Raw genomic sequence first — 16792 nt, forward strand, 5'->3', positions numbered from 1 at the left:
AAAAATTGCCATTCATAAGGTTGTTATTAAAATTCATGTCATGTTGATGCTAGTTTTTCATAAAAGCAAAGTTAGGTAATGAAAATTCATTTGTGGATATTTTTGAAAAACAACGTTAGCTTGATGGAGAAGCATTACTCATATGGTGGTTTTAGTTTTGATTCATTCATTCATCTGTCTAGGGATACATTTTGAAAAACAGCGATATCTGGATCAAAAATCATCACTCATAAGGTGGTTATTCCGATTCATGACGTATTAATGTTAGTTTTTTGTAAAAGCAACGTTAGCTTGATGGAGAAGCACTAATAAAGTGGTTTTAATTTAGATTTATTCATTCATCTGCCTGGGGATATTTTTTGAAAAACAGCGTTATCTGGATGAAAAATCATTACTTCTAAGGTGGTTATTCAAATTTATGACGTGTTAATGTTAGTTTTTTGTAAAAGCAACGTTAGCTCGATGAAAAATTTGGGGATATTTTTTGAAAAACAACGTTAGCTAGGTTGAAGAATTGTAACTCTCAAGGTGTTTCACTGTTTTCGTACACATTATTGAATATTTCAACAATTTTCAAGCATTTTCAATTGTTTTTTATGGCTTTTTAATAGATTTTAGCATTTTATCTACAGTTTTTGTCTAATTTTATCCAATTGTATGGAAATTTCATCAATTTTATGGACAATTTTTACTGATTTTTATGCCCATTTTACGGTTTTTATCCCATTTTATACAATTTTTGTGAGATTTAATTTAATTTTGATACCTAATAAGTACCTACTTGATACATTTTTTGGAATTTTCAAAAAATTCTACTTATAACAGATTTTTGTGCAATTTTTTCAAAATTTTTCCCAATTTTAACATGTTTTAGAGAGTGCATTTTTAGTGCATGAGTGACCTTAACTATTGATCACTTCTCAGGGGGTTTTTAAAGCAAAAAATTCGTCAAGTAAGCAACTTTTTGGAGTTTTCAAAATTCATCAAAACTAAAATCCAACTCCTGCTTTGCAACTCTAGTTGATTGCCTCTCTCTCTAAGCCAATTTAGATCATTTTCAAGCCATTCTGGAGCTTTCAGAAATCTTGGTTGTCTTTTCTCCAGCTACTTGTAATTTCTGTAGAAAGCACCGTTTATTTGTAACTTTGGTAGCTGAACATTTAATTCTGTTTCAAGTTTGGCATTATAGGAGTCTGAATTTTCACGATTTCCGAACCGATTTAGTGCTTCATCGCAAACGATGTTGATTATGGCTTCTAATGCCATACTTAATGAGTCTAGAAACTGAAGAAAAATAAGGTGATATTTACTGTCTTCTTTATCTGAACCAGCACAAAATTTATCAAAAGAGATGTACGCTCGGAAATCATCAGGGACCGTAATCAAGCAACGTGCACGACTTATATAAGGTAAACTGACAGCCATTAATTTTTCGGTGTATTTGCCATTCTCATCAAGTCCCCATCCTGCAACCTACGTAAATAAACATATCACCAAAAATCAATTCGATTATAATGTTTTTTACAAATTGAGAAATCAATATTCAGGCCATAAGTATACTTTTCCAAGTGTTCCTTCTGGTGGATATTCGCCCAATACCAAGCTTTGCCAATCAATATGAGCTGGTAGAACCGTTGGATTGGAGGTGATGTTTCGTTCGAGGATTAAAATTGCGATATCTGCGGTAAAATAGTTTTTCAAGCCCATGTAACCTTTTCCAGAAAGGCGTATTTCTTTAATCTGATTTGAATATTTTTGCATTAGAATTTTTTCTAGTTTTTTGCCCATTGACTCACTTACCTTGGAATGCTTACCTCATATGGTTTTTGATTTTCGTTATCTGACACGGAATAACTTCTCGTGAATTTGCTGACAACGATTTCGTAATCGGTAAAGTTATGTGTTCTGCCTGTGTCCTCATTATAAAAACAATGAGCAGCTAGAAAAAAAAAATGTTCGAAGGAAATAAGTGTTTCATTTTTGAGTTTTCGTTTGTCTTTTTCTGTATAAATTGTTTACCAACCTGATACAACTAGTCTAGGATGAATAATTGTACCTCCACAAATGAGTAAATGATCTCGATTGAAAATTGCTACATGCCAAGGAGAGCCAACACATTCAATAAGTCCCCGTGCGGCTCCACCAGGATTGATTGGAGGAGGGTGTTTGCAGTCTGTGAATTTGAAATGCGAATTAGATTATTATTGTACATAGTACATTGATGTAAGATTGAAATATGACTGAACAGATCGAGTTTTCACCTAGGGCACAGAAAAATAAAGGATTGTCCCATTTTCCTTCGTCGTCACAAGTAATTTCAGCGTAACTAGGGCGGTAATCCGAATAGGTGTGGTAAGGCATGCATTTTGGGCGTACTTTTGTTCCAGGAAGTAGCGAGTCTACGTTGCAAGGAATTTTTAATCCATTATGGTAGCATCTCAGGTCAACGTTCGCGTCCATTGGAGCCAATTTTTCGCATCTTTCTGCGATGAAAATTACTCGAATTAGGTGTAGCTCACACTCACATCAAGTTTTTAGCTGTCAAGTTTGAGTAAAAATCAGTGTGTCTTTTACTTGTACAATTTTTAATCGGAGGTATCCAATTTCCTTCGAAGCAAACGGAATTTGAATTTTTTTCATCAATTGGAAAATAACCAGAATTGCACTTGCTGTTAGCAATAGTGAATTCTTGAACTACTCCATTTTCTACGCATGATATCGGCTGCTGTTTTCGCTGATATGAGATGGTTTTACCAACAAGTGGGCCCGGTATGGTGCACGTTTCACTAAATTAAAACAAGGATGTAGGTATTAATTTTTAATAAATATGTACCTACCATTTTTAAAAAAAAGAAAGAGTACAATCTTTTGAATAATTTTAGACTTGAGGTGGATTGTTGGCAGTGGTGAGCCAACAGATATTGGTAGCATTTTTAGATTAAATGGTTCGATAAAATTTTTCAAAAACTTACTTATTAATTCCTGATTCAGTTTTTTTATCTTCGTGAACAGTTGCATTACACATCTGTGCCAATTCATCCGAACCATCGTAACATTGTTTCAAACCATCGCATCGATATTTTTCTTCGATGCATCCGCCATATTCGCATTGGAAAAATTTTTCTTTACATCTGATTATATAATTTTATGTTCATTAGGTTCAGTTTATATTTTAGATATTTATTCATTTTTTGAAAATTTGAAAGAGAAAAAAACGTAAAGATGTAGATTGTAGAAACTTGTTGAATGAAGTGAACAATTGATTTTTTTAGTACTGACGTTGTATTCGAACAATGGTGACGTGCTTCATCCGAATTATCTTCGCAATCCAGTATCCCATCGCAAAGGAATGATTTATCAACGCATTGCCCATTATCGCATTTGAATTTGTTATCTTAGAAGTGAGAATGATCGGCGAAATGGATGCTTTTAGGCACGACTGTGTTGGTAATTAATCTCATAAATATCACCTAAGGGGGGACATTTATCCGACTCCTAGCTAGCTCAGATGGGAGTTCTCTTGGATGATCAAACTGATTTCTAAGTCATCAAGTGTGCATAAATAATCAACATTTAAATATTATTTATGTACATAAGGTTTATTTTGAGAAGATATTCACTACATAGACTACATACATAACACATCGTTATATGTTATTAATTCGTTGTATGTGCTCTATCTAAACAAATAGGCTAGTACTTAAGGTACTGGTCCTGGCGAATCATGACAATTAAACATGGAATTGAGACCTTACTAGTCAAGTATCTTACTACGACTATGTATGCGATATGAGTTCCTAATGACGTGAGTGAGGAATCCATGCTCCATCCCTCACGTCTATTGACATCATCTATTAATTACGATAAAGTTATAATTAACATAGTGGCTGAGAGACCACCAAGTAAGCTTACACTTACCTAAAACTGCTCACTGTCACACCACCTCTTTTCCTTAGCCTACCCCAATAATAGTGGCTGTCGGTGGCTGCTTTACGAAGAGACACACGTAACGCACGCTCTACTTGAAGATGTCTAGATTCATCTCAGTAGCCGCAAAAAGGAGATAAATAGGTAAACGCAGACGATACAGAAAGTAATTACGTTAATTACTCGATCGGCGAATGATTAAACAAATAGATGAAATTACCACGCTAAAAGTGGGATAAACACGAGTTCGATGTCTCATCAGGAGACTTTACGTTAAATTCGACACTATGTGACCACAATGCCACTTGGTACCTTACGCTGCAGACGATAGAAAACAAGTGAGGATCGTGGCGGAATTCTCATAGAGAGTTGCCACGAGATCCGCACAATCTTGGATCACCCCTTTGGGTGGCAGATGCTACTTGACATGATTTATGTGTAAAATACACCTATTGTCAAGTAGCTTAATGTAGAAATAGTTCCCACGTTACGACGATTCCCCTAATCAGGTTGTAATATAATATCCCAGAAGTACTGCGCCAATGTGATAATAATAATTACCACTTACGGGGGGAAGACTAGAAATACCACTTAGACGGAATATTTATACCACTATGTGGACTTACCTGTTATTTGCTCGGATAACACAGGATACACAGTACAGATGAAATAGAATATTGCATATTACGATAATAAATACGGTTTTGGTTACTCAAGAGGTATTTATTTACGTTACATTTACATAAAAACTCCCTTAAAGGGTATATTAACACGAATTACTCCCTCGATGGGGTACTTTAAACATTAACCGAACTCCCTCGATGGGGTATATTAACAAAACTCCCGCGAACGGGTAAATTAACTCATTTAAGATTATAATGGGTTGGTAATTAAACCGAACACGGATGGCGAGCTGTCCTTTGTCCTCTTGATCAGGGAGAACGAGCACGGAGATACACGTTGGTGTCTCTCCTAGCTATAAGAACAGACTCACGCTGCCAGTACTATTAACTGACTTAACAGACTGGTACTAGCAGACTTGTACTGCTGGACTGTTACTGGCAGACTAACTCGTTCTCCTCTACGTAGCTCGGACGGAGCTCCGCTTACGAGGACGGACGCAGTGTTACCACAGTAGTAAACCCTAATTGTACGTTGACACCAGGTTGGCCATATGCACTATCACATATGCCCCTCTGAGGTTTAGCTTTAATGGCCTCACCATTGAAGGAAAGCACGGAAAAAACTGGATAGTAATATGTAAACCGGTGACAACGGACAATTGCTATACCCTTCTGCCCCCCGTACTTTCATTGAATGTGAGTACGTGTACGGAAAGACAGAAGTATGAATTTGAAGTTGCGAAGCCAAGAAAGACATCCGCGCCGGTAGATGCAATCAGTTGGCCTTCAACTGCCGACATCCAAGGACATCGAACAATCAAAGCACCAACCAAAGTACAAGGACTTTAAGCGGCGACTATTCAAGGTCACGCAGACAAAAAGATCGAACGTGAGGGTTGCAAGTGGTAACAACCACGGAAAGGTTTTGAAATCCGTATACGGTTGTGGAGTTATTTTTTTACTTCGGACGTGTAATCGTCCGATGAGATTTCAGCCTTAGATGACCTTTGGCTGAGAGGACTTGAGATTCGGACAGCTCGAATGAGATATTTACTTCGTGTACTTCGGTTTGAGTCGGCATCGAGAAAGCCAAGGGAGAAAACATAAATAAACACCTTTTAAACATTCTTAAAAATACGGTGATGACCTTGGAAACAAAAAATCATCATCTGCATCTGTCGGAATTGCAGGTCTCGTGAATCGGATGAACGTATATAGACTGGTATCATCTCGTCGTTGAAATTATCATATATCGTCGTCGTCGTCGATGGAATTGGATCATGCGTTGAAGAATCGTAGCTCACGGATCAATTGTAATTACCGTATCGTAAAGGTGGATCGGAAGACATTGTCTGTTAGCGAATTACAAAGCATAATAGTTGTGGTAATCTAGCAGTAAATAAACATTTGGAACAATTCTTCGATTATACAAAACAAAAAAAAACAAAAAAATTTTTAGCTATCGAACACGTAAACGACAAACAATATTTATAAGCTTCTAAAATTAACAAAATATATATATAAAACGATAAAAATAATAAAATGTACAATACATGGAAAAAACAAACAAACAAAAAGTGATACTAATAATGAAAATTATAAACTGGATCTACATACAATGTTTTGTTTTAAGTTTCAAATCACAAAATATGAACAAAATTGACATCGAATAGAACAAAAGATGAACAAATTTCATAATTAAAAATTAAGAAAAAGAAAGAAAACGAAAAAATTTGATTCTACACTAAAATGAACAAAATTTATCGATATATTTAACATGATACTTCCTCGTACGAGAATTGAGGGCATCAGCACTGATAATGGCTGGTTTGTTGAAAGTTAGCATTGAATATGCATGAGTATTACCGCATTTTCTACTTTACTGGGGTAAAGAATCGGTATCGAGGTCTTTAAGGTCGTCGGATAACATAGCATCCGGATCTACGTCGCCTCCGAGCTGTTGTCGCCAATTATCCGAATTGACGATTTCTTCGATCAAATTAGAGTTCTCACCATTAGATGGAATGTCTATGACGGCGTTTTGATCGATCGGCAATGATTCTACGGATTGTTGAGCGGGTGCTGCATCGGAAGGACGAGATGCGGGAATTTGACCTTCAAGGCACGACCTTAAGATGGAAGTTTCGGTCGTGGCCTTGGATTTTCTAATGACCTTCAGCGGTTTAATCGGTTGAGATTTCGATAATTTCGCCGTGTGCATACGAGCAGTTGGGTTTTGTTTCACCGGCGTCTTCTTTTTGGAATTAGAAGAGCGAGTGGACCTATTTGACACAATAGAACCTTCGTTAGAACTGTGGTCGGTGTCCATCTCTTCTCGGAAACGAGTCATTAACGGTGATTCATTTGGGGAAATAGGAACTTTGACAAGTCGACCGCTGAAGGGTTCGTGAGCTACAGGAGCGTGAGCTTCTGTTTCTTTCGAATACGAATCAATCTCAGCAGCTTGTTGTCGCTTGAAGGTGGTTTCAGTAATGGACTGATTGGAAAGTCGAATTTCTAACCTCTGCTTTTTATCTGGATCGCATTTGATCTTCGAAGAATTATTCTCCGATTCGGTTTGCGTTTTGAGAATTCCAGCTATCGTATAAGCAGGTTTCGACGGTTTTAGGCGGGGATCTCCTCTTTTCTTATCGGGAAAGTGGACGAAGCGATCGGGAATGTCTCTGGTCATTTCCGCGTGCATGTCGTGGTACCTAGCAATTTCTTCAGCACTACGTTGAGCTTGATAGTATGCGTTGGAAAGACCGGAGAATTGGGGCTGACCAGAAGAATCCGTGTTCTCAGAAAGAGTAACGGGTTGGTCTTGTTCCATAGGGGTAGGAGCTTTCGTAGGAGATTTATTCGGACTTTGATTCGAAATATTTGAATCATTGGACGGGTGTTCGAACGAGACTGGTGTCGGAGGTTTCGACATCATTTTGTAAGTTTGGGTGGTCTCATCGAATATGGGTCTCGGAGCGAGAGGAGAAATCAGCCTAAGCTGTTTCTTGGTCTGAGTCGGTAGAGGTGAACGATCATCAAGGGATGTATTTGAATTTGACCTTGAAACTGATCGCGACTCGGTAAGGTTTGTTTGGGATGTACTTCGCGATACTTTGCCAGGTTGGAATTCTGGCGCAGCCACGTTTAGCGTATGAGAGCTAGAGGCTGATGAAGTCGAGTTTTCACGAGTACGCGAAGCAGGAGTGATAACATCGGACTCCGATTCCGTTTCGGTTGATGCGAAGTAGTCCCAATGATCTTCATCGAATTCGGGGACTGGTTCGGGTTCGTTTGTAGAATCTTCGAGAAGTCCGGCCGCGTTTCTAAAGTCTCCTTCAGTAACGGGAATAAATGACTCTCGAATGCGATGTGCTATATATCGATATTCGCAAGTTTTGAAGTATGGACCATCTTGATCCATTCGCGATTCCACGTCACGTTCAGACAAGTTGACTATGAAACGGGGCGCGTATTCGTACTGGAATCTGTGTGAATTATATGACGAATCAAGGACGTCTATGATACCTTGGGTGTGAGATCTTGGTTGGGACTTATGGGTTATCGGAGGCAATACGACGATGCGTTGAACTCTCCTCTTAATACACAAGGAAATAAATCCAGACCATGTATTTCGAAAAGATGACGGATCAAGTCTATTGACAATGTCAAATGTGCCTATGGCGATAATTATTTGGTGAGGTAGGGATTCTAGTCGTCCTAAACTGGCAACTAGGTCTGTAACTGACAGTCCTCTTCCATAGAATTCTGGGTGTAAGTGTCTTATATGAGGCCTTTTCTTACAAATGTAAGTAGCTAAGCCAGTCGCATGACCATCACCGACAATGAGAAAATTGTACGCAAAGACCGCCACTTTCTGCGTGCCATCGTTATTTCGAACTCCTGCAATCATGAAAAATTGCGGATATGCTCGTAACGGATAAAATGGTAGCAGATCGTTTACATTTGGGTTTGCATCTCGATAACGTTCTTCGAACTTTGTAATATTTTCGTGAGTTCGATCGAGATTTAACGGTACTTGAGACTGAGACGGTCGTTTGTTCTCTATTTGTTGTTGAATAGGAGCTGCTTCGGCAGGTGGTTGGCGGAAAGCCGGAATCGCCGCAGTCCTTTGCTGTACAAGAGACACATTGAAAAATGGACGTGACTGTTGTGACATATTTGGGGTTTGTACCGGATGATCGCGAGGTAGTGATCGATTAGATAAATTTCGATCCCTCGACGTTTCTCGTGAATTGCCTTGATGGGGGCTCCGGTCTCGCCATAATGGAGAGGTTCCGGGATTCGAACGAGACTTCGGTACTTTGGTACTGTTAGGCTTACGAAATTCGCCTGATGGTGGAGTTTGGGAGGTTTGCGCTGTTTGCGGCGATGACGTGTCCATGAACAAAAATGACGATTTGTCTGTGGACGTCGTTCGCTGCGATTGACTATTTCGCGCAGAATTGACATTCAGAGTCGGACAATTGCGTCCGGAGATTGACATTTGAGATCTGTTTAGATCTTTCAAGGTCGAGATTGTTTGCTCGGCCTGATTGAGACGGTTGCGTAAGATTCGGACCGAGTTTTGAAGTGCTTCGTAGCCTAGGTTGGTGTTTTGTTCACCATGAGCAATCGGCCGAATTTGCACTTCAAGGTCGTTAATATGCAAGCGAGGATTTGCGACGTTACAGCCCGGATAGACACAATTAATAAATGTGACGTCGTTGTCAGTCCTAAGGGACTGTCTTCGGGCTAGTTCGTCAATGCAAGATCTGTGGTATAAATGCGTGCAATTTGTGCACGTGATTTGGTCGTCGTACTCGGGATTCGGATCAGGAGGATCACGGCATAGTGCCTCATTTATCTTAATCGGACTTATGGCAACTAATGAACATCGACACGCGGCGCATAAGAACTGAACTTGATCTTCCATCTCAACGCTATGAACAACATTACGACGAGTCGATTAGTCAAAGTGACTGGGATAAAAATGGAAATAAAGACCGGAAAAAAGCGTAAAAAAGCTAAAAAACTATCGAATCACGAAAGTTTGGCGTTGGGGGCCTCGTTTCGTTTACGTTGACACTGAATTTCAAATCTTTGGAAGCAAAAAGGACGTCAGTACTTACCCAATTGCAGGAACTATGATTCTTAATAACGAAAGTACCGACACGAACGAAATAAAACGACAAAATATGTTGTCAAAGAAATAATTTGTTGTGACAAATAAAAACCTCAGATAATTCGTTCATAATAATTAAAATCGATCTGTAGGATGATCAAAATACTAAAAATATCATACACTGAGCAAAAATGTAACTTTCGACTAGAGTACACTGGAAAGGAATGTTGACGCGAAGACGGTAACATGATAAATGGTTGGATAGAACCGGCTCGTCAAGCACTAGCACGACGAGTTCGATTCCCCCACCACCTCTCATCATCACTGTACTGCGTAAGAGTGCAGCTGCCGAGGTGCCAGACTGTCGGGAAAAAGTGACAAAATGGCGGCTCTGCGATAAGCGGGTATGTGAATACAATAGGGATGGAGTTCTCAGAATTGTGAGAAAGGAAAGGAAGAAGATACTGTATAAAACAGGGCTTCTCAACTTGGGACAATTGCACGTTGCGCAATTTAGAATCTATTATGACGATTCGAGTGAATACGTCTTGAAATAAGGGGAATGTTGGGAACTGAGAAGAATATTTTCGCCATTTTCAACCTGACGTGGTATGTTCGTGACCTTGAACGAATGAAAAGTGCGAAATTACCGTTTGTTTTTCAGGTGAAAATATGTTCTTAGCAAAAATTTACAGTTTTTGAGGATGTTATTGATTGATCGACGTGGTATGATGATCTGACGCTGGTGTCAGATCTGTCATCGTACGTCCTGGGTCTCTATTCAGTTAACTATTTTTTCTGATATGAATGCTTTGATTCAATCATCTGTAAATAAGTATCGAATGAGGAATTTTAGCATCTTTGACAGAAAAAGTCAATGGCGATATGACAAAATATTGTCCGACCATTGTTTCTGCTTCAATGATAGTGAAGTTGGGCGTTACAAAAGACAAAAAGGAATCGTGATATTCGGCTGAGAGGAAGACCAATGTGTCAGGTTACTGTCCGGTCATGAGACACTGTGTAATGGTATATGCCTGAACCAATAGCGCCATGATGATCGTAGCCGAAATTCAATAGCTTTATCGAGTGATGAATTGCCAAAGTCGTGAGATTAATGGCAAAATACAAATCACTCGATCGATCTAAGAGAGATGTTTATCGGAAGATGGTATTATCCGTACTATATGTGACATAATAAGGAAATGTTTGACCTTGAGTGATAATGATATGATCAAAGAATCGATAGCGAAGTGTGACCTTGGATTGACGAGTCATGGTCGGATTACCGCTGTGAACAATCATCCTTATGTGATGTTCAGATGCGCTGAAGGTTTAGCGACCTTCAGGTATTACTGGGATCATCTGAGCCGACGATTCGTTTCAAGGTTTTCCTGATCAAAAAAGATTTTCACAATTTTCTATTCAATGACAAAGGATTACACAGGCTATGATGTTCAAGCCGAGGTTGGTGTTGAACTGACACTTTTGGGTTTATCCAGCTTTGGCATTTTCAGTCTCAAGTGATTTGTTCTTGAGGACCAAAAGCTGTGCCTGTTGGACTATCAGATGAGTGGCCTGATGAAAATTATACCAACATCTGAGATATGACCTTGAACGGACACATCTACACCCACGTATGTGGCATTGTTAAACATATTAATGATTTTTTGATCTAAATTTTGATTTCTCAAGTGATTTGTTCTCGAGAGGGTTGTCAGAAGATAATAATATCAATTCCAAATGCCTCGCAACTCAAATATGACAATATGTCAAGAGGAAGTAAGAATCAGGATTTCCTCAGTGAAAGTTACACTTGCTAAGCTTCTGTGAGCAGCTGAGGACAAGATAGCTCAACTCGAAGTGTTGACATGTCAGAGTGTTGGTGAATATGGAAAAGGGTTGCGATGGATGATTTGAGAATTCACCCGGCAAATTTCCAATTCGAATAATAAAGACGAAATTGAGTGGATGACTTGATGTCGAAGCAGAACGACCATCGTTGTCTAGGTCGATGCGCTACACTTCTGAGTGGTGTGGCTCCAACTCAAACATTGTTGTTTTTTGTCGTCAATGGAGTGCGATCAGAATGGATTAACTTGGAATGACTTTGAGATGGTAAATTAGTTCACTGAGAATTTGACCTTGAATCATGGTCTGAGTACAACAAACTCTAGAATCATCAGATCCGGTAACTTGTCAATATGAATGTTAGCCATATCGAAATTTCATCGCGTACTTCTCCTTGAGTCACTCGAGTAGTGCAAAAAGATAAGTCACGTTTGTGAGATTAAAGTATGATATCTCTCGAAATGATGCTTGAGACTCAACACTTTAATGACGTTGGCTTTCGATTGACGAATGGATCTAGGATTGTTCCACGGAATCGTGTGGGTCGATAGATCTCTTACCCAGAGGTAGTAAGGATCTCCGTGCCCCTCGCGAACGTGCGTGTTCAAGGACATCAATAATTTTATCTTGACCGTGGAAACTATGTTTGAATGTGTGACACTCTGGCGATGATCTGACGCTAGTGTCGGACCTGTCGTCATAGTGTGCGAGTTGATATTCGCAATAATGAGTCAATTTTTGGTTTGTTCCATCCGATAAGTGACAGAATGTTCATGTAATAACCTTGATATTGTTAAGGTTGACAAATCAGGGATTTTGGTTTCGGAGAATCTTTATTCTTCGAAACGGTTATGATTGGTAATTCGGTTTAGAATCCGAATGTGCCTCGGATGGTGAGGTCAATTAGTTGTCAAATTGAGAAAAAGATTGTTGACAATGTTGCTAGGTGTCTTGTATGTCGATGTTGCAAACAAAGCATCTCCGACCATGGAGAATTCGGAAGATTTTTCAAATGAAAATGACAGTGAACTGTATTCCTCACTTGGAGTCGTCCAACATTTGGTATGTTCGCATGTATCGTTACAAGTACAGAATCCTCGAAAACAGTTCTTTGAGATGTTTCGAACTTCTGAGGAAATTTGACTCGAATCGAATTTCTTCGAAATTAAGACCTTGATCTACGAAAAAGAGACATAAATTGAAGCATTCTGAGAAATACATGATAATTGTATTGATTGTGGAGATGACATTTCCACTTTTATCGTGAAGGAGTATTTCACTTTTTATATGATTTCGAGCGTATGACTGTGCTCTGATAAGTTCGATGACAAAGCGAGTATCGCGTGAATACGTGAAGTTATATTTGTCAAAGAAGCTACAAAAAAGAATGCCAATTTAGCCACTTTTGACGAGTATCAAGAGGTGTAAATTGTTTCGATTCGGTATCATAATACAGTCGCTGTGTGCGACTTTGACTGTTATAAAGGTGAGCTTCTTCTTGCTTTTCGTAGTATGCGATGGTTGACAAGTCGGTATACTATCTGTACAGACAACCAAAGTCAACAATGCCAACAGCGGCAATAGTTGCATATAGACAAGAATTGGTTTTGTTTAACCTTGAGTTTTCTGAAGATAAGTCGGATCAAGGTCGTCGATATCGGAATTCCAATCAGCGAATTGATGGTGATATTATCATTCTATGGCCGATAGATATGCGACGTTGACTTATTTGACCTTGAAACTTCCGTTAACTCAGATTAAGGTTGTTTGAATCGTGACTTCCAGCCAATGAGCCCGTTGATTTTATATCGGACTGTTGGCCTTGACAAATGGAAGTTTGTGAGTATCATGATATGTTTTATCCATGATTAGGAACGTGAACCGTTCGACTTTAGTATTCAGGGTTGAAATTTCGTGGATCCAGCTGAGGTTCCTTTTGTTTAGAAAGATTTTGCCATGTCCACTTCAAAAATTTTGCCAAGATCGTAAGATCGAACCGTTCCCGATGGGGTTTTCAAGTTTAGTAACATTTGCGTCCGTAACCACGGACGGGAAAATGTCAGTGAGATCAATATAGGTAGTATTTCCTTTCCATGTCAACACGTGATTCAACGGTCGATTGACCATATTACCTTGGTGTTAAACTATATCTTTGAATCATGACCTTGACAACTATTTTTTATGTTGTTGACAATTCAAGGTCGTATATAGTAGCGGTCTGGTAGTTGCCGACATTGATATTCGACGACATACACCTTAGGTATTATGCGCCGATAACAGCACCAGAACCTACTTGTGTGTTGGTCGTTAGCGACATTCTTGGCCAAATCATATATTTAATTTGATATGCGGAATTTCGAATTGACGAACTATACGAGATTCTTACTAAAGGATAAGGAAATCTAAAAAGTGTGAATTTAGGATCGGAATGAATTCAGTAAGCTCTAGACGACCTTCGCAAATAATTCGGGTCGAATTATGGAATGTAGCAAGTCGGCTATTAGAAAGAGATTCCAGTATGAGACTGCTGGAGAACTTATACAAGATTCAGAGAATCTGAGTCGGACATAGAGCCGTTCATTGCAAGTAGGTTTCTCCTTCGAGCTATAGATCGAATTCAGGATTGAAGTTGTACAAGAAAGATATTTAAATTGGGAATGATAGAATCAAAAAATGAGGAAATCCAGGTTGTACATAACCCAAGTGTTGCATCGGAGGAACAATCGATGGGTTCTTTATTGGAATTTTAACAAAGAACTCTCGGACTGTCTCGTATTGAAAAATTGAATTCTTCGATGAAGAAGACGACACGTGTTCAATTGGTTAATGTGTTGGACGATGATCTGACGCTGGTGTCAGACCTGTCGTCGTATATCTTATTTGGATATGGAACCGAGACAGAGAGAGCAAAAATGAATTCATAGAATTTCTGACTTGAGGATAGGGATTAATTTGGAAGAAATGGAGAGGGATTGCAAAGTCGTCATTGGTGAAACAGTACTTGGACCAAGTCAAAGCTTTTCAACCATGAGGACGCGCGTATATAGTGCAAGTTGTAAGTTTGCAATACGGATTCAGAAAGCAGAGATGTGTAATTCTCGTGACTTTGACCAAAGTATTGGCTAGAGGATACGAGAAAATCGCAATAAATTTTGAAAAGTATCCAACAGAATGACGTATTTAGAAAAGAATTACGAGTAAAGTCCGATAATTTTCTATCAGGTGTTACTGCTAGGAATGAGGATGGAATTCTCAGTTCGTTTGGTTCGCCATATGCCATGAAATGGGCACTGTCTTTATTATCAAGTGGCAACTACCAAACGCAGTAAGAATGACACGTCTATTCAATTTTGGATGTAAGTTGACGGTGACCAACTCAGATGAATGAGTCATTGAATAGATTATTCGTCAACAAAGGAAAGGAAATGATGCGTTCAGTGAATCTTGCATTGACATATGTGCAGAGATCACTGTATGGCATTCCAATCAAAATTTGAATTTAGAATTTGTTCAATATGATCGATTTTGACCTTGAGGATCTATGAGGTGTTTGACATAGCGATCCATCGAAATATTTCAAGGTCAATTCGTGAATGGGGATCGAAAATTCTGTGAGTTTGGAATTTCGATCGGATGTATTTCCGGGAAAAGTAGACATGAACGAGGAAAACTTCGTTCAAACATGCTCGGAAGCTTGATTGACTCGAAATATTAAATGACCTTGAACATCGGTCAATGTGAGTTCTGTCCGAGTGATATGAAGTTTTCATTGGGAAGAAAAAGCACAGTGACCTTGAAGTTTTGGTCTGAACATAATCGGGTAGGTATTTCGACAAGGATAGATGACGCAACTTAGATCATTCGAAAAAATGGATAACCTTGACTGCAAGTCGATATCTTTTTTCGAGAAATTGCAACATAGATTTGCGTGGATCGTCTTTATACGTCATTAGCCATTTTTGTAAGGCTTTGAGTAATAACTCTGAGTTTTGACGCTTTTTTGTATGTGTTTGTACAGAAAACACAGAGTCCGTTTCCTTCGTCATCGTAGAATTTTTCACGTTCCAAGTTTGCACGGAACCGTTTTCGACGTCGGAAATATTTGAGTCTCCGGACTTGAGATCGTTCTGTGACTTGCAATTTTGTCTGGTGACAATGATATCACGCTCAAGGTTATCAGCACATTCGATGTGTTTAGTCCTTTCAAGGTCGGATTTGGATTTGACCTTGGAGGAATTGTCTAAATGATCTAATGGTCCATCTTGAAGAAATTTGGTATTATTTTTCCCGCACTTTTTGACAGTAGGAATCTCATGTTCGAAATAAATTCCGTAGAATTGTTCATATTCGGAATCATGGTTCGTGAGAATTTGATTCACTTCGGCGCGGGAAATACGCTGTTTGTCTAATTGAGGTCCAATTCGCATTTGACGTTCGTGAATTCGGACTGAGCGACGAGTTCGTTTAGATGGCTTCGGGTTGAGATTACCCGTAATTATCTCGTCTTTAAATGCGAATGGAATAGGGGTTTCATTCGTGGAATAGTGACCTTGAGATTCTTCGGTCAATGATTTCGAATTCTCAAGATTGAGTTCGAGCGCATGAGATGCCCCAGTCGTAATTTGTGAATTTGAGATGGTATTTTCACGTGATAAATTATTTGACTGAATTGAGGAGTTCTCCTTTCTCAACCTTCCACGTCCTCTAGTTGTAATGGACGACTTCGAGAGTGGAAGAGAATCTAAGACGATAGGTTGTGAGTCAGGAGGGGTATCGAAGATAACAGATGCCCCTGTCGAGGTGGAAGGAATGGGATTTGCATACAAATCAATTTCGGCGTGAGATACATGCGATGTAGAATTTGACTGAGCGCTAGAAAGTGCTCTCTCATTATTGTCGCCTTGAAATGCAGCTCGAATTTGGGCACGTTTGTCACGAGCAGCGTTCGCTAAGTCGCGATGTACTTTGCGGGCAGCTTTAGTGACTTGATCGTAAGACATACCTATACCTTGAGGGCGAATGGTAGCTTGATGAGAATTACTCGGAGATGGAGACGAGTTTGTTACCGCTTCCAGATCGTCGAGTTCATCATCGGAAGGATCATGATCGTTTTCTTGGGATTCGAACAGGAATTCTCTGATTTTATCTTCGATGTCACGAGGGTCGAGGTAGGACTTCAGGCAAGTGTCTGAACGCATTTTCTCGAGGTTATCCTTCGTGAGGAACAGGGCCAATTGGCGAACATTGGAGATTCGGTTTACAGTTG

The 16792-nt window shown here is 39.3% G+C and overlaps 1 protein-coding gene across 2 annotated transcripts in view; it reads right to left on the reverse strand.

Moving 5' to 3' along the window:
* The window catches only part of LOC135834477 (modular serine protease-like), a 44677-nt gene that overhangs the window by 3711 nt on the left and 24174 nt on the right, over nucleotides 1–16792 (reverse strand). Inside the window, exons 1-8 of one of the 2 annotated variants that reach the window (XM_065348360.1) lie at nucleotides 3280–5993; nucleotides 2973–3131; nucleotides 2575–2786; nucleotides 2262–2483; nucleotides 2024–2173; nucleotides 1815–1939; nucleotides 1561–1740; nucleotides 1311–1473 (exon numbers count right to left, since the gene is read on the reverse strand). In XM_065348360.1, the coding sequence (XP_065204432.1) occupies nucleotides 1311–1473; nucleotides 1561–1740; nucleotides 1815–1939; nucleotides 2024–2173; nucleotides 2262–2483; nucleotides 2575–2786; nucleotides 2973–3025 (1105 nt within the window). In that variant the 5' untranslated portion in view covers nucleotides 3026–3131; nucleotides 3280–5993. Of the gene's footprint in view, nucleotides 1–1310; nucleotides 1474–1560; nucleotides 1741–1814; nucleotides 1940–2023; nucleotides 2174–2261; nucleotides 2484–2574; nucleotides 2787–2972; nucleotides 3132–3279; nucleotides 5994–16792 lie in introns of those variants that run through there. The other variant, XM_065348359.1, reaches the window with a different exon arrangement.

Source organism: Planococcus citri, chromosome 2 (genome assembly GCF_950023065.1).
Source record: "Planococcus citri chromosome 2, ihPlaCitr1.1, whole genome shotgun sequence".
Lineage (NCBI taxonomy): Eukaryota > Metazoa > Arthropoda > Insecta > Hemiptera > Pseudococcidae > Planococcus > Planococcus citri.